Source organism: Camellia sinensis, chromosome 5, assembly GCF_055761805.1.
Source record: "Camellia sinensis isolate YWXY chromosome 5, ASM5576180v1, whole genome shotgun sequence".
Lineage (NCBI taxonomy): Eukaryota > Viridiplantae > Streptophyta > Magnoliopsida > Ericales > Theaceae > Camellia > Camellia sinensis.
In genome coordinates this window covers 107,431,824-107,448,590 of record NC_138965.1, presented here as the reverse complement: position 1 = coordinate 107,448,590, position 16,767 = coordinate 107,431,824, and the positions used below count along the sequence as shown (strand labels likewise).

The 16,767-nt window shown below is 35.8% G+C and overlaps 1 protein-coding gene across 1 annotated transcript; it reads left to right on the top strand.

Moving 5' to 3' along the window:
• The first annotated feature begins 999 nt into the window (after positions 1–999).
• LOC114308733 (alanine-tRNA ligase) lies at positions 1,000–16,512 on the top strand. Its single transcript, XM_028254397.2, has 9 exons — positions 1,000–1,391; positions 9,317–9,383; positions 9,504–9,581; positions 10,005–10,057; positions 11,386–11,469; positions 13,297–13,349; positions 13,436–13,500; positions 13,604–13,662; positions 15,928–16,512. The coding sequence occupies exons 1-9, from the start codon at positions 1,119–1,121 to the stop codon at positions 16,015–16,017; spliced, it is 822 nt and encodes a 273-aa protein (XP_028110198.2). The 5' UTR covers positions 1,000–1,118; the 3' UTR covers positions 16,018–16,512.
• The last annotated feature ends 255 nt before the right edge of the window (positions 16,513–16,767 follow it).

Genomic DNA, 16,767 nt, shown 5'->3' with positions numbered 1-16,767 from the left:
AGATCTGAGTAGATCTACATCAGATCCAACTAGATCTGAACAAAAAATAGTTGCCGGAATACAATCTTCTCTCTATATCCGCCTCTCTCCTTCGATCTCTTATTTTTTTTACATTTTCTCTGCTATACACTTCTCTTTTTCTGTTCTAATGGAGAAAATTTTCAAGTTCTGAACAAATTGTTTTCGAGTTTTAGTTACAGGCGGTGAAAATTGTAAAATTTTACAGTTTCAAATTTTTTTGGTACTGGAATAAATCATAGTTTAAAACTGTAAAATTTTACAGTTTCAAATTTTTTTTGTTCTGGAATGAATCATGGTATAAAACTGTAAAATTTTGCAGTTTAATAACATTCTTTAAAACTGTAAAATTTTACAGTTTCATAACATGTTTTTCAGTTTAATTAATGAAGATAAATGCTTAATAGATTTTTTCTTTGAAACTGTAATATTTTAGAGTTTCAAAACTTGTTTTTCAGTTTGATCAATATTGGAGATTATTTGCTTAAACCTTACAAAAATTGAAAAATAGAATATGTTTTTCCCATTGTTGCTGTTTTTTGTCGTTTCATTTTTTTTTCTTTTTAGTTTATTAATATTTAGCACATTTTGCTATGTTTTTTCGCTATAATTTCTTCATTTTTTTTTCCCGACAATATTGTGCACATTCCGGTGAGTCTCCAATGATGTTCTTAAGATCCAGTGAATGTTCTGAACATTCCGGCGATTTCCATTAATGTTCATAACACTCCGGTGAACTTTCGGTGATACTCCGGCGACTTCCCGGCAATACTCCGGTGACTTTCTGGTGATGCTGAATATTCCGACGAGTCTCCAATGACCGTTGACGGAAGTCCGACGATAGTAGGATGTAATAGCGGCTGTAAATTAAAAAAAAAAAAAAGAATCTTTTAATAATAATTAAAAATATATAAGACTAATTAATACAAATATTTTGTTTGGAAATTAAATAGGTCTGAGAACTTTGTATACCAGTAAGTTCCCCTTAAATTAACTTGTTCCAGCGAGTGCGAGGCCCATATTCTCAGTACAAGCCCAAGCGTGAGAACAAGGCGTAGAGAAAGTTCCAAACAAAAAATTTCACATTGAAGCTCTCAAAAATGGCGACAATGGCCGAATCATCAGCCGAAAACCCAATTATACCACCACCAACACCACCATCATCGTCATCATCTCAATCACAAAGCGATGGCTTTTCGTTCTCAAAATCGAAAACCCCGGAAGTCACCACGCCATGGATCGACTACGCAGCCCAGCAAGCACAATTGGTGCAGAAGACCGTCGAAGACACACTAGACTCTGCAATTAACATCACCAGATCTCGTCTCGACCGCTTTCTGACCACTGGATCCGCTCATCTTCAACAGACCATCGTAAGTTTCTTCTGTCCTGCTCAATTTACATCTGTTTGGTTGTCCAGAAAAGAAAAGAGGAGAGGAAAATTTCTAGTCTTTTGTTTTATGCTGAATTCGACCATGGCAACATGATTTTGGATATATTTGATTTACTTTATCTTTCCACATTGGCCTTCTCATTTGCTTCTCGAGAAAATTTGAGGGGATTTATTATTAGTTCGTTTTTAATTTGTTAATATTGTTTGTAGGAGAAAATAAATCTTAAAATTTGTTTCATGCCTTGGTGTGAAATAATAAGAAATGATGAGAAAGAGAACTCTTTTATCATGTTTGGTTTACAAGAAATGGGGTAAGAAAGAGAACTCTCATATTTTATATGTTTCATTTCTCACAAACAATTGATTGGTTATGTATTTTTTTTTATAATACCGAGACTGCATTATGAAATATAAAGGTAGAAAATGAAATCTCATCCCTATCCTTGTATCACATATTTTGCTTTCTTACTCATCCAATTATGATAGTAAGAAAGCACAACTATATATATTTTTTTCTCACCCCACGTTCCAAACATAGTGAAACTACGTCTTCCTAAGATCCTGCCTATTGCCAGTAACATTCTATCACTTAAAATCCTTTAAAATTCTAGCTCTTTCGTAGTGGTATTTCACCGATGACTCGCCTTCCAACTAAGCTGTGCAGGAAAGGCTCAAAGACAATCCTGGGAAACAATAAAGCTTCACAGACTAGGTCCATGTAGTGCATCGACATGGAAGTTTTTGATTCTTTTGTTTCGGGATAAATAGCCTCATATCATAGTACAATAGTACAATAGGGACATCGGGCATATTAGCGGGTCTATTCCCTTCCAATAGGAGATTTTAGTAAATAACCAATTATAATACTTGGGCTAAGGGTCAAGTTGGTAATTTTTCTTGCATCTCCCCCTTTGTGAGCCTAGGTTTCATATACGCCTCCAACTCCCCATAAAACTAATTATTTAATAATAATCAACTTGTCATATTCTCGCATCCCACACCAACTTGATTGCATCAACACAGCTATTGGATTGTGGTTTCTATGTGTCAAGTTTAAGTAGAGGATCTAACTTTTTCTAGGCACTTATTTTGGAAGAAATAATGTAAACCTTCGTTTGAATTGGAGGCTTTATCTGGGAAACAATTGTTGTTTGGGATTTGAAGATTTTACAATTTCTTTAAGGCCTTCTAGTTGAAACAAAGGCTTTATCCAATCCAACAACTAAGGTCATTGTTTATATTGGAGGGATGGAAAACGAAGGTATTATTTGGCATGCAAATTAACATCGAACAATTGTTAGATTTGGGGGCTTTTTAAAGCCTCTGGGCTACGTTAGGACTTGGGAGGCAAAAAAATCTGATTCTGTGTCTTCTTCATTCCGTCATTTGTTGTGGCCAAACACATGGAATGCAATTCTAGGTTATCTTTCCAAGGCCGAATGAGATAATCACATTATGAGATTCCCACACCCCCCATTGGAATAGGGTTTAGGGTAGCCTACAATATATATAGCTTCTTTATTTATTTATTTATTTATTTTATTTTATCATTATCTTATGTGGGATAATAATGGTAAAGATACGAGAAATGAATATTTAATTCACATTTTTTTTTAATTTTTAAATTTTTATTCAAATTCATAATTCAAACAGGCTAAAGATCTTATCTTATCCAAACTAACCTTATAGTTTTTTTTTTCCCCTTTCTTTCTATGGGATAAAATTCACTATTGTGGACTCAATCATGTTGGTATATGAGTTCACTATGGGTTCTATTTTGATTATTCAATTTGTTTATATTTTGCACTTTTGTGTGTAAATGATTTATGAAAAAATTCAGACTGATTTGATGATTGTAGCCAAATGAAGAAAATATATATATAATTTTTAAAAAAAGTGTTGCATTCATGGACATTATTTTTTATTGAGCAGATTAGTAAGTATTTAAAAAAAAAAGAAGAGATGATGATCATTAAGATCAAAGAGGTTTTACTTAATCCAATTTTTAGTGCAATCTTCTTCTTTATCCAAACACTAAAGTTGTTGTTTTACATTGAAAGTCCATACAATGTGCTAGTCACCGATCCATGTGGTACTATGCCGGTCCATTTTCTTCTTTCCTATCCTTACTCCTAAGAAATTATTCAATGCTCTGGGAACAATGTGTTAGAATATTATTAGTTGGGTTTTTTATTCAATTGCAATTATTCTATGCCTTGGGGCTCTCTTGTAATTATTAATCTTTATTAATATAAAAAGGGGATGATATCACAATCATTCCCTAATCTTGATATTCTCTAAAGTTATCATGGTATCAGGCAGTGGCATATTCTACCAGTGGGTCCACTCCCTCTCAGATACCTAAGAGTGAGAGTTCCATTATATCTACTACTATGACAGATAATCTCAACTAAAACCAAACCAAACCAAACCAAGCCATAAGTCCCTTAATTCGGATCCCTTATGACAGATAATCTCAACCCTAGTCTTAAAATCACCACCTCTCTATTCAATGGTTAAAACTATCTACCGTGGTCGCAGAGTTTGACTATTTCTTTGAAGAGCAAAGGGAAGATGGGGTATGTTGATGGTAAGATACAGGCACCTAGCACCACGGACCAGGGTTATGATCAGTGGGAGATCACCAACTCCCTAATTATGGGTTGGTTAATACATTCTATGGCCCCAGAGATTAGAGAGGGCTATCTATCTATGGATACTGCACAGGATATTTGGGAGGTAGTGGCTACTACTTATTCCCGCAAAGGGAATTTCTCACAGGTTTTTGAGTTGCGCTGTTCTATTGAGAGCTCTGTTCAGGGACAACAGACTGTTTTTCAGTACTTTACCTTCCTCACCAACGGTTGGAAACGCCTTGATCACCTGCAGGACTATAAACTTGTTTGCACTGCTGATTCAGTCGGATACAGGAAGTTCATTGCACAGGAAAGGGTCTTCAAGTTTCTAGCCGGTCTCAATGTAAAGTATGATTCGGTTTGGAGTTGGGTTTTGGGTATGGACGCTCTCCTTCACTTCAGGAGGTATTTGCCTATATACAGAATGGGGAGAGTCGCCAGTCTGCTATGATGTCACCTGTCTATACTGACCGCTCCGCCTTACTATCTACCCCTAGAGATGGCCTCAGCTTGACTCCCATCCCTTTGTCTGCCACCAAGGAGTCTGTATTCTGTGATTACTGTCGCAAGCCACGGCATACTCGTGAGACGTGTTGGAAGCTTCATGGGTTTCCATCCGGGGGTCAAGGTGATCGGTCTAGTTCTAGAGGAGGTCGGTCATTCCAATCTCGAGGACGTGGCTCTCATCTACGGGCTCATCAGTCTAGTGCCGTTGATACATTTGATTCTCCTTTTGCTTCTGTTGGCCAAGCTTCTGATGGTCTCTCTGGCCTGATTACTCATGAGCTTGAGGATGTTTTACGTCACTTGCTAGACCACTGGTCGTCTACTGCTCTCAGTATATCTTCCTCATCGTTTGCCCGCTTAGGTAACTTAGCCTCTTCTCCTTGTGTTTTCCTTTCTCATAAGTCTTTGCCTTGGATTATTGATTCTGGTGCCTCAGATCATATGTCTGGATCCTCTGACCTTTTCTCTGCCTATAAGCCCTCTTTAGGTCAGGACAAAGTTAGGATTGCAGATGATGCTGTTTCTTCTATTTCTGGGAAAGGTTTAGTGCATGCACTCTTACCATACCTCTATCTTTTGTTCTCCATGTTCCCAATTCTTCTGTTAACTTGTTATCCTTGAGTCGTATTACAAAGGATTTGAATTGTAGTATGACTTTTTTCCTTGACCATTGTCTTTTTCAGGACCTTGTCACGAGGAGGACGATTGGCAGTGGTAGTGCAGAAAATGGTCTCTACTTCCTGAATCAACTGGACTAGCTTGCTCATTCTTCCACCACGAGTCCTACTACCAAAGATGATCTATGGCTGTGGCATCGGCGTCTTGGGCATCATTCTTTTTATTTACTTAAGTATTTATTTTCATCTATTTTTGCAAACAATAATATGTCTGAGTTTCTTTGTGAGTCTTATCAATTTGGAAAATAACACAGAGCTTCTTTTGCTCCCAGTTTTAATAAAAGTTTAGTTCCTTTTTTATTAATACATTCTGATATCTGGGGTCCATCTCGTGTTATGTCTGTGAAAGGTCATCGATGGTTTGTTATATTTATTGATGATTTCTCTCTTACTACTTTGGTGTGTCTCATGAAAGACAAGAGTGAAGTTTTCTCTGTGTTTCGCAATTTTCATCGGATGATTTGTACTCAGTTTGGGGCCACTGTCAAAATCTTCCGTTCTAATAATTGGGGGGGTGGGGAATATATAGATTCTGGGTTAGGGCAATATTTTTCTGCCAATGGCATTGTCTATCAAACCTCTTTCACCAATATCCCTTAACAAAATGGGGTAAAACGCAAGAATCATCTTCTTGACATGACTTGGTGTATGTGTTTTCTATGAGTGTACCTCGGTCCTACTTGGGCGACGTTGTTCTCACCGCTGTCTATCTTATTAATCGCCTTCCTACCCAGGTCTTGCAAAAAAAAGCTCCCCTTTAAGTCCTCCTAGGTTTTGAGTCATTGTTTTCTATTCCTCTAAAAATATTTGGCTGTGCCTGTTTTGTCCACAATCACTCTCCTACTCGTGCTAAGTTGGACCCTCGCTCCCTCAAATATGTTTTGCTTGGATACTCTCCTACTCAAAAGGGATATAAATGCTATCACCCTCCTTCTTGTAAGTGGTTTGTATCCATGGATGTCACAGTTTTTGAGTCCCAGTCCTATTTCTTGTCCTCTCTGGTGTCACAGTCCTCCCTTTAGGGGAAGCCTTGGTGTGAAGTGATTCCTGTGATTCCTATGGTGGAACTAGTTGTTCTTGCCCCACCACCTCTTACTGGGACTAAAAAACCCAATGTCATCAAAGATCAGGAAATGCAAGTTTATGTCAGAGACAAATGTAGATAGAAAGTTAACTGGATACAAGAGACCACTTCTGCTCACCCACTGCCATCTCCTGCTTTTGATGAGAATTCAGGTAACTTTGACTCTCTTTGAGTCCACCAATCTTGATACTCCTATTGATCTTGATGTTCCTATTGCTAAACGAAAGGGTGTGAGATTTTGTATTCAACATCCTATCTCAAATTTTGTGTCCTACTCTTATTTGTCATCCTCATATAGAGCCTTTGTGTCAAATATTTCCTCTGTTAGCATTCCTAACCATTTCTAGGATGCTCTTGCTATCTCTGACTGGAAACTTGCCATGATTGACCAAATGAAAGCATTTAGAAAGAATGACACATGGGAATTGACTGAGTTACCTAAGGGCAAATGACCTGTGGGATGCAAATGGGTGTATACTGTGAAACACAAATCAGATGGTTCTATTGAGCGGTACAAGGCTAGACTTGTGTCAAAAGGGTTCACTCAGACATATGGCGTTGGCTATCAGGAGACCTTTGCACCCTGGCTAAGATGAATTGTGTCAGAGTACTTCTCTCTCTAGCAACTAATCTAGATTGGCCACTTCATCAGTTTGATGTAAAGAATGCCTTTCTTCATGGTGACCTCGAAGAAGAGGTATATATGGACATTCCTCCTGGTTTTGAGGATCATTAGACAGAGGGTAAAGTATGTCAGTTTTGGAAGTCATTATATGGTTTCAAACAGTCTCTAAGGGCTTGGTTTGAGAGATTCACTCAGGCTATGCTTAAATATGGCTTCAAACAGAGTCAGACAGATCACACCTTATTTGTGAAACATTTCTTACGTGGTAAGACTATAGCGCTTATTGTTTATGTGGATGACATAGTTCTTACAGGTGATGATAGTGAGGAAATACCTCTGTTGAAGAAATATTTAGCAAGTGAGTTTGAAATCAAAGACTTGGGGAGCTTGAAGTATTGTCTGAGAATTGAAGTTGCTCACTCTAAGGATGTGATATTTATTTCACAGAGGAAGTATGTGCTTGACCTACTAAAGGAAATTGAGATGCTTGGCTGCAAGGCCTGTGATACTCCACTAGAACCCAATCAGAAACTGGGGAATGATAAAGGAGGAGCAGCTGTTGATAGCAGAAGCTATCAGCGTTTAGTGGGTAAACTTATTTACTTATCTCACTCCTGTTTTGATATTGCTATTACTGTCAGTGTGGTTAGCCAGTTTATGCATGCTCCTCATCAGATTTACTTCAAGGCTGTCATAAGAATTTTGCGATACTTGAAGTCTACTTCTAGTAAGGGTCTTTATTTTTCAAAGTATGATCATCTTCGTGTGGAAGCCTATACAGATGCTGACTGGGCTGGATCAGTAACTGATAGGAGATTGACTTTAGGATATTGCACCTTTGTTGGAGGCAACCTAGTTACTTGGAGGAGTGAGAAACAAAATGTGGTTGCCAATTCTAGTGCAGAAGCTAAGTTTAGAGCTATAGCATAAGGGGTGTGTGACGTCTTATTGATCAAGTTATTGTTGAGTGATCTAGGTATTGATCAGACGAACTTCATGCGGTTATACTACGATAATAAGGCAGCCATCAACATCGTTTACAATCCGGTTCAACATGATAGGACAAAACATGTTGAGATTGATCGCCATTTCATTAAGGAAAAACTCACTAGTGGCACAATATGTACTCCATTTGTGCAGTTTGGTGAACAACTTGTTGATATCCTCACCAAGGGAGTTGAGAGTAAGCCATTGTATGACATCCTAGGCAAGCTGGGCATGAGAGATATCTTCGCACCAGCTTGAGGGAGAGTGTTAGAATATTATTAGTTGGGTTTTTTATTCAATTGTAATTATTCTATGCCTTGGGGCTGTCTTGTAATTATTAATCTTTATTAATATAAAAAGAGAATGATATCACAATCATTCCCTAATCTTGGTATTCTCTAAAATTATCACAACGCTTTATTCCATTTACAGGTCGATACTTCACACTTTGTCTCTTAAAACTCTAACACAAAAGTGGTGGATCCCATGATTTAAACCAATAACTATTCTTTATCTTTTAACCCCTATCCCTATGTTTGGATGGCAAGAATCAAATAGAGGTAATAGGAATTACATTAACTTCAATCATATTACTACAAATAGAATTTCTAAAGGGAAGGTGGGGATCCAAATCTTACTTAGTTAATAATGCGATTTAGGGTGGAGTAGGTAATTAGAAATCACATTCCTAGAAGTCATATTCTTATTTTATTTTGTTTCAAATATTGAAATTATGAGGATCTAAAATGGCATTTTCATTCTGCTTCAATATTACTACCATCCAAACATGTGATAGAAATTTTGAGAATGAATGTGAACATGATTTACGATCCCAATGATTCTTAAATATATAAAAGAAAGGCTAGCCTACAATAGATATAGTCTTGTCATTTTTCATATAGAAGTCTTGACTAATCATAATGCTTGAATGACATTAATGTTGGAATTTAATTGCTAGTAATGAGATTCCCATTCCTTGTCTTTGATTCTTGCCGTTCAAACATGGGCTAAGTTCAACTAGGTTATATATACGTAATTTTAATGATAAGAGGAAGTGACTTTTTATGTGTATTTTTTGTTTGCTCATTCTCTCCCATGGGGTGTATGATGGGGTAAAATCATCTGTAATAAAAAAGTAGTTTGAGTTTAATGCTTGTAATAATTTTTATTTTTTATTTTTTGTTAAAGAAGTTTTAAAAACTCTAGGCTAATTTGGCACTTGGCAGGAGATTTTTCTTTTGTTAGGTCCCAAGTGATAAAAGATATAAGATTTGTCATATTAATTTATTTTATTTCCTGAATTTGTAATTTTTGTTTTTTATTTTATCATCAACCAATATGGTTCTAGTGCTATTCGTATCTATGTTTCATTCAATAACCTGATTGCAGGATTCTCTGCAAGATGTCAAGTCTGAGTATGGTGTTTATGAGGATATTGTCTTTGGGAAGATCAAAGGTTTGGACTGCTCGAGTTTATTACTCAATTCTTCTAGCTGATACTATACTTGGCATGGTTTTCTTTCAGTCTTAAATTAATGTTTTTCTCTTTGTTTTCACTGTCATCGTTTATTTGCAGAGGGTATTCTTGTTGCTGCTTCACATCCAGTGGCTACATGCAGTGCTGCTGCTGGCTTGGGATTTCTGGTTCTAAAGAGTATGGTCATAAATTTTATAGATAACCACTTTTTATGTTAGTTTGGAGTGGAGAGTTTAAATTGATAGTGACTATAATTTTAAAGTTATCCTTACTTTTTGATGTTTCTTTCTAAGTTCCAATAGCTATGTTAAAGGTTTTTGGAGATAATAATATATGATATATATCCGCTTCGTTGAAACTTGCCTGCCTTTGGAGATAGGCTGCTGGTGTTTGATTTTTGGCCAAGTATCTAGCATTTTCTATATCTAAGAACATGGGATGAATTTCTCTGCAAGAAATGAAAATTTTAATAAATGAATTAATCTTTCTATCTTCTTGTTCAATTTTTGCTGGTATGCCAATCCTGAAATAACTTATTCCAAATGTTTGGCGGTTAACTAGTTTCCCTCCTTTTGCCTTTCACTTATTTATCACTTGCAGAGCCGAGGCGTTTCTTGTACTACAATACTTTGCGCCTTGTTGCCAGTGAAGAGGTAAGCACAACAAGTATTACTGGCAGTTTTCAGTTGTCTGTTAACGTCGAAACATTTTTTCCCCTACAAAATTTGATTTGCAACTTTTCTTTAATGACTGAGTAACGATGTAAAACATCAATGTGTATGCCTTGTTTGCTAGTGCAAGTTGTTTGATATGTCAATCTGATATGACTTTAGATATTGACATCAAAAAAAATGGTAAACTAATGTTCTTTCCCGCAGCTTAATGCTCATTGGCCAAATATGCCTAGGATTTGTAATGTACTGGTGAACAAACTAGTCTTGAGTGAAAATTGTGATATTAAAGCTTTTATTTTACTTTTACCTAAACATTGGATAGGTAGCACAATATAGGTGATATAAGGCAATTTTAGATCTCTTTCAGGGGATTCAGAAGCTTGTTGGGCTACTAGCGTTTAAATACTGATGAGAATTATTCATTGTTATACCAGGTAAAATTTCCATTTGCATAGAGGTGGTCACATTCAACATTGTGGGTGCATGTAATCCAAAAGGTTTCATATTGCAAGAGGCAGTCTGATGCTTTGTTGTAAAGTTGAAGTTTGATGGTTCAAGCTCTGAATTTGTGAAGAAAGCATTCAAAGTTTTAATAGGATTATAAAATGAACGGGTCAAATTATAATTGTTTATCTTGTTTGAAGTTTTACATGTAGCCTAACTGAGGTGATGTGAAATGGGATTTCAGGCTGTGGCCTGAGACTTCTTCAACATCCATGTTGCTTTATGAATGTCTTCATGGATGAGTTAAAAATGGCACAAGTTCATGCAGAGCCGGAAAGTTGGCATTCTTGCGTTCTCTAAATTTTTTTTTATGGTTGTACATGTACTCATACCATTTCTGAACCAACTTTTCTTTTTTGACGGATTTATTGCTTGACATTTTGTGCACTGTTATTTAGTTGTTGTGCTTTATGCTGCTTGATCAAAAAACACTACTGCATTCTTTTGCAAAACTATGTTGAAAGATGTGATGCCCTCTCTTCCTGCTTGTTATATTATTCATGGCAATTTTGTTTGAATGCTTGAGCCTCGAATTAGAAGCTTAATGATATTTGTTTATTGAATCTTCAATGATTTGCAGTTTGTATTTAATACCGTTGAACTCATGAAGTATGTCATGTGCTAGTCCTAGCCAAAGAGCGAGCATGTCAAGCAGCTTTCAATTATCGAATTAAAAGCTTAATGATATTTGTTTATTGAATCTTCAATGCTTTGCGATTTGTATTTATATCATGCTAATGCTAGCATGATTATCAAACATTCAATTATAATTTGCTTTAGTATTCACTGTGTTGCTGGTACAGTCCTTGCTTTCCAGAGCTGAAGCTAAAGTAAAGAAGTTGCAACAATCGATTGATCTTTTAAAGGCAGAAAGCGATAAGTTGGAGGTAATCATTTTGCTTTCCTGTCAGTTTTATTTGCTTGGCTGTCAGTTTTAATTGATGACTAATCTTTCAGGTTGTGTGCCAGAAATTTTATATTGTGGCTGACATGAAATAGTTTGTGTTTTCTGATTTGTTGATTTTTAACTCTTTCTCACATCCCATCCCCCACCAGGTGCCCAGCACTCTTCTTCCTTGTCCTCAAAGTTTTATCAAGTTTATGGCTTTTAAATTGTGACAACACAATCCTACTTTCCAGACCCTCCAGTCTATTTACAAGAGATAAAAATAAGGATATAAAAGATGTATGTGGTATGTATCTTCCCCTAGTTGAAATGCGAGTTTCAGAAATTTGGCGAAAACATAGAATGCAGAAAGGTAGCAGCCTAGTTGATTTTGACTGCAAAATAATTCTCAATAGCCCATTTGCTTAATTTGTCTTATAGTTATGAATTTCACCTGTAAGAAATTATTAAAAAAGGGGAAAAACAACCTTAAAAACCCGTTTGCTTTCTTTGTATTTTGATTATGAAAATTTATGGTTAAAACTTATTTAATAAAAGGAAAAAGAAAGAAATCATCCGTAGAAAATTTTCGGATACCTAAGAAGAACGGACACGGACACGGATGCAGATACGGGACACAAAAGATTTCAAAAAAATAGGGACACTGACACGGAAGGGACACGACAGTAAAATATGTTTTCATATATTTTTATTTGCTATCTAGATTAATATTACATCCATAAACAATCAATATTTATAAAAACTAACTCTAAATCTTTTTTTTTTCTTTTTTTTTTTTATTTTTTAAAAAGCAGTTTTAAATTAACACTTATAGTTTATATATATATATATTTTTTATGGATGATCTATTAAGTATTTAAATCTAAGAAAAAAATAATAAACATTCAACATTCATCAAAAGCACTAAATAAAATAAGAGAGAAGACAAATTGGCATGTCCCTAGTGTGTCTCCGAAGTGTACCCTGAAAATAAATTAATTAAATAAGGGGACATGCCATGTGGTGTGTCCCATATGTGTCCCCGAAGTGTCCGCGTGTCCCCAAAGTGTCCGTGTATCCAACATAGATACAACACTTGTTTTGAAGTGTCGGTGCTTCATAGGCGGACACATTATGATTATTGAAGAATTGGAAGTTAACCTGATCAGTGGACTCAAATTTAGGCATCCTTGGTGGCACTTTGTTTTCATCGTTTTAATTTTTGATTTGTATTTTTTATGCTTTTGGAATTAGAAGGAACGGAAATTTAAAGGTTTTTATGTCATTCTTATCTTGTAGTCGATTCAAGTATTGGAGAACTTAGAAACTATGTTTAGTAGTTTACTGAATGTTGGCTGTTTTTATAGGGAACTTCTTTTAAAACAAATTTTGAAACTTATACGAAATGGGTTCTATTTATTCAGCTTCTTCGAGCCTACTTGGGGTGGAGAAACGTTAAGTTATTGAATTTCATCTGTTGCTAGTTACAAGTAAGAACTTTTGGTCAGAACCCTCTTGAAGCAACATGTAGACTATTGAACCATTATACTGAAATTCATTTATCTTTGCTTGTGACATTACACATTGGCTTCTTCCTGTTGGTATAAATTATTGACTGTAAACTTTCTATTTCCTACTTTAACCATGAGCTCTAAAAAGTGCATGTAATGCTATGCATATGAGGAAAACTTGCAAAACGATCTGGCATGTCAGTAACTACCTTCTTTTTAAAACACAGGTTGATGTGGGTGTCACATCAGGTTGTAAATGGAGTTTTTGTACAAATTTTAAGTAAGTGTAGCATTTTAATATGGGCTTATTGTTTCAGAAGAGGGCATTGCAAGCGGAAGAGGAAATGATGCGAGGAAGGACTAAACTGAGGTTTGTGTCTATAGATGGTGTGAAATTTATCGTACAAGTTATATTTCATGGACTAATTTTCCTGTCCAAATTTCTGCCATTTCTAGACAAGCGGGGAAGCAGATCCAAGGTGTCATTCGTTCATCTTATAAGATTGAAAAACAAGCAGGGGGTATGAAATCTCAGTATGAATTACTTAAATGAGCAAATTGAACTTGTGTCAGAGACATTTTTTGGGGTATGTTGGTCCCTTTATTGTTTTTGCATTGCACCAGGCTTGAAAGATGTGATTGGAGAACTTCCTCGCGGAGAAGCATCTCGATTTCGATCCCAAGTAGGTTTCTTGGTCATTAGTGCGTGGAATTTCTAGAATTAGAGTCCTTAAACTATTTCTTTCAAAGCCATTATTTTGGTTAGATTATTTTGTGTTTTACCTGAGCATATATGTGTGTAGAAAGAAAGGAAACTTTGTTCATAAGGCTTGATAGAACTAGACTTTGTCATAGTTTTATGTATATCATTTTACAGGTGAGTTTGTCTAAAGTGAAAAAAAAAAAAAAAAAAATATCGAATATTCTGTAATGTAGTGGAGTAAGTAATTTATAAAAAGAAATATATTAAAAAATATGGTTTTTTTTTTATCATGTCCCCATGTCCTTGAACATGAGAATTAAATGAATCGGACACTTGCATATCCAAGTCGATGTAACATAGGGAAATACTGTGAGAGATGAGTCCTAAAATTATATTCATTGTCCTCTCCTTTTGTTTTGTTGATGTACAAGCTGACGCCTTCAATCGTTAACCAAAAGAGGTGTGGAAAAGATCTGGTTATTTGGATTTAAGAGCTTATAGTGCAGAAAATCAAAAGCAATAAGGAGAAGAAAGAAGAGTATTATAGGCACCACAACTAGATTCAATTAGCAAAGGTTGTGAAAGAGCAAAAAATAGCAAGGGTACTATTCATGTGTTACCAATTAAGATCGGCCTTATAACAACAGTTTTCCCACTGCTTAAAATTAGTTTGAGGGAGATGAGTCCTAAAATTATATTCATATACCTCTCCTTTTGTTTTGTTGATGTACAAGGCGACGCCTTCAATCATTACCCAAAAAAAGTGTGGAAAAGATCTGGTTATTTGGATTTAACAGCTTAAAATGCAGAAAATCAAAAGCAATAAGGAGAAGAAAGAAGAGTATTATAGGCACCACACCTGGATTCAATTAGCAAAGGTTGTGAAAGAGCAAAAAATAGCAAGGGTACTATTCATGTGTTACCAATTAAGATCGGCCTTATAACAACAGTTTTCCCACTTAAAATTAGTTTGAGAGAGATGAGTCCTAAAATTATATTCATATACCTCTCCTCCTTTTGTTTTGTTGATGTTCAAGGCGACGCCTTCAATTCTTACCCAAAAAAAGTGTGGAAAAGATCTGGTTATTTGGATTTAACAGCTTAAAGTGCAGAAAATCAAAAGCAATAAAGAGAAGAAAGAAGAGTATTATAGGCATCACACCTAGATTCAATTGGGTAGCAAGGGGAGTATTACCAATTAAGATCAGCCTTATAACAACAGTTTTCCCACTGCTTAAAATTAGTTTTGGGTCACTATTGATAGGGGAGTATCACAATTTACACACACACGCCCTAGATCATGCATTCTTTACTAGATCACGTGTCAGCTGCCGATGGACTGGAGGAGTTTTTTAATTAGCTAATAACACTTTTGCTTCCGTTGCAGTGGTGACAAATTTTGTAGTTTAATGTGTATTTTTCTGGGGAATAATTTGAGAGAAGTGAATCGATCTATAAGTGACACTGAAAAAACTTGAATGGTCTAGACTGTATTAGCTAGAAGTGTTCTGCATGTTTGAAAGGAGAAAACATATCTCATGTGAGGTTTAGAAATGACAACATAGAAATTTGTTGCAAGAAACTCGCTCCCACGTAAGAAACTCGTAAGAAGTATTAGCTAGAAGTGTTTTGCGCTTCCGAGCAAGAAACTCGCTCCTGTTGAGAAATAAACTCGCTCTCAATGAAGATAAATAACCGTACAAATCTCAAAAAAAGAAAAGAAGACAACTTAAACTTGTTACTGTTCTTTCTATTTACATAATATTTTTTTGTACTTGACAAAGGCAATTTGTAGTTGAAAGCAATCTCAAATATTTATTCATATTTTAACACATACATCACAACTAAACAGAAAAAATAATTGTTGGAATATATTTATATATTTATTATATAAAATATATACGTGCTCCATGGGAGTTCGCAACTTTAGAAACTTCTATGTATGCCTTTGCTCCCCCACTCCCGATCCTGCTCTTGCTCCCGTCCCTGCGCCGCTTCATGCAACTAAGAGGGGCTAAGGTCTGCTATTATGTGAAGTGTTTTCCCCCCATCAGACACCGTCAAATAATGGCCTCTTTGAGTGGATATTTGTCTTCCTTGCATTTATTTGTTAAGTAATTTATATGGACACAGCCTATATGCTAGCATAATGCTGTCTACTTTACCGTAACATGCCATGTAATAATCCATCAATTATGTTCCCCTTGATCACAAAATTGCTTATGTTGTGTTTTCTGGTTTTTAGGTTTCTAATGTTGCTTCGGAGGCAAAAAGAGAAAGGAACGCTCTGACCAAGGAGGTTTCGAAGATCAGCAACTATGGAATCTCAGTGTAAAATTACCCTGTCCACATTCTATGGTTACAATCTCCGAGTGTGATATATTAGAGATGGCCTCCCTTCTTCCAACAAAAATAAGCCTTTGGAACATGTGGTTTTTGGATTTTTGTTTTGAGGACTATTTTTCTCTTAAAATAACAAATATAACCCCCCCTTCCCCCGCCCTTTTTTTTTTTGAAATAGTAAATTTGTAGCAAGATATTTGTCCACATCTGATGTCTAGGTTGAGGGTAAATGATGGCTAGGGACGCAGTCACGTTGGTAAGTAAACCATTTCGAAGCCTGCACTTTCTAGAATCTGCGTTCATGTTGCAACTGAAGTGAAGGATTGTTCTCAAGAGCTGTGCCATTCATAACAAAGTGTTTAGAATTTGAATGGATGGTATAGATTTAAATTCGGTGTAGTGTAGGTTATACTGAGGCTAAATCTGATCCATACATTTCAAAATTTGAAATTTTTTTTCTGGATATGTAGCATTGTTGATATTGTTTCGATGCCTACCTTTTCAACTTTGGTTTCTATGTAGATGTGGCAAGACTCAGGTTCCGTTTGGCAAGAGCTAAACGGGGTTTTTTTGGTTATTTTAGTCACAAAAGATAAAATAGGTTATTTTAGCCACAAAAAATAAAATATCACATCCAACCCATGATCATTACATTATTCTCTCACAAAAAAAGTCAAAAAGTCAAAAAGTCCTTCCCAAATTAAACTTTTTAGCCCAGGTTAAAATAGCCAAAAAAGTCAAA

Bases quoted from the DNA above. Each gene is read 5' to 3' on its own strand.
- LOC114308733 (XM_028254397.2), top strand. From the start codon at position 1,119: ATGGCGACAATGGCCGAATCATCAGCCGAAAACCCAATTATACCACCA. The intron at 9,582-10,004 runs GTATGGTCATAA...TATCACTTGCAG, and splicing joins GGGATTTCTGGTTCTAAAGA to AGCCGAGGCGTTTCTTGTAC. The intron at 13,350-13,435 runs GTTTGTGTCTAT...TGCCATTTCTAG, and splicing joins CGAGGAAGGACTAAACTGAG to ACAAGCGGGGAAGCAGATCC.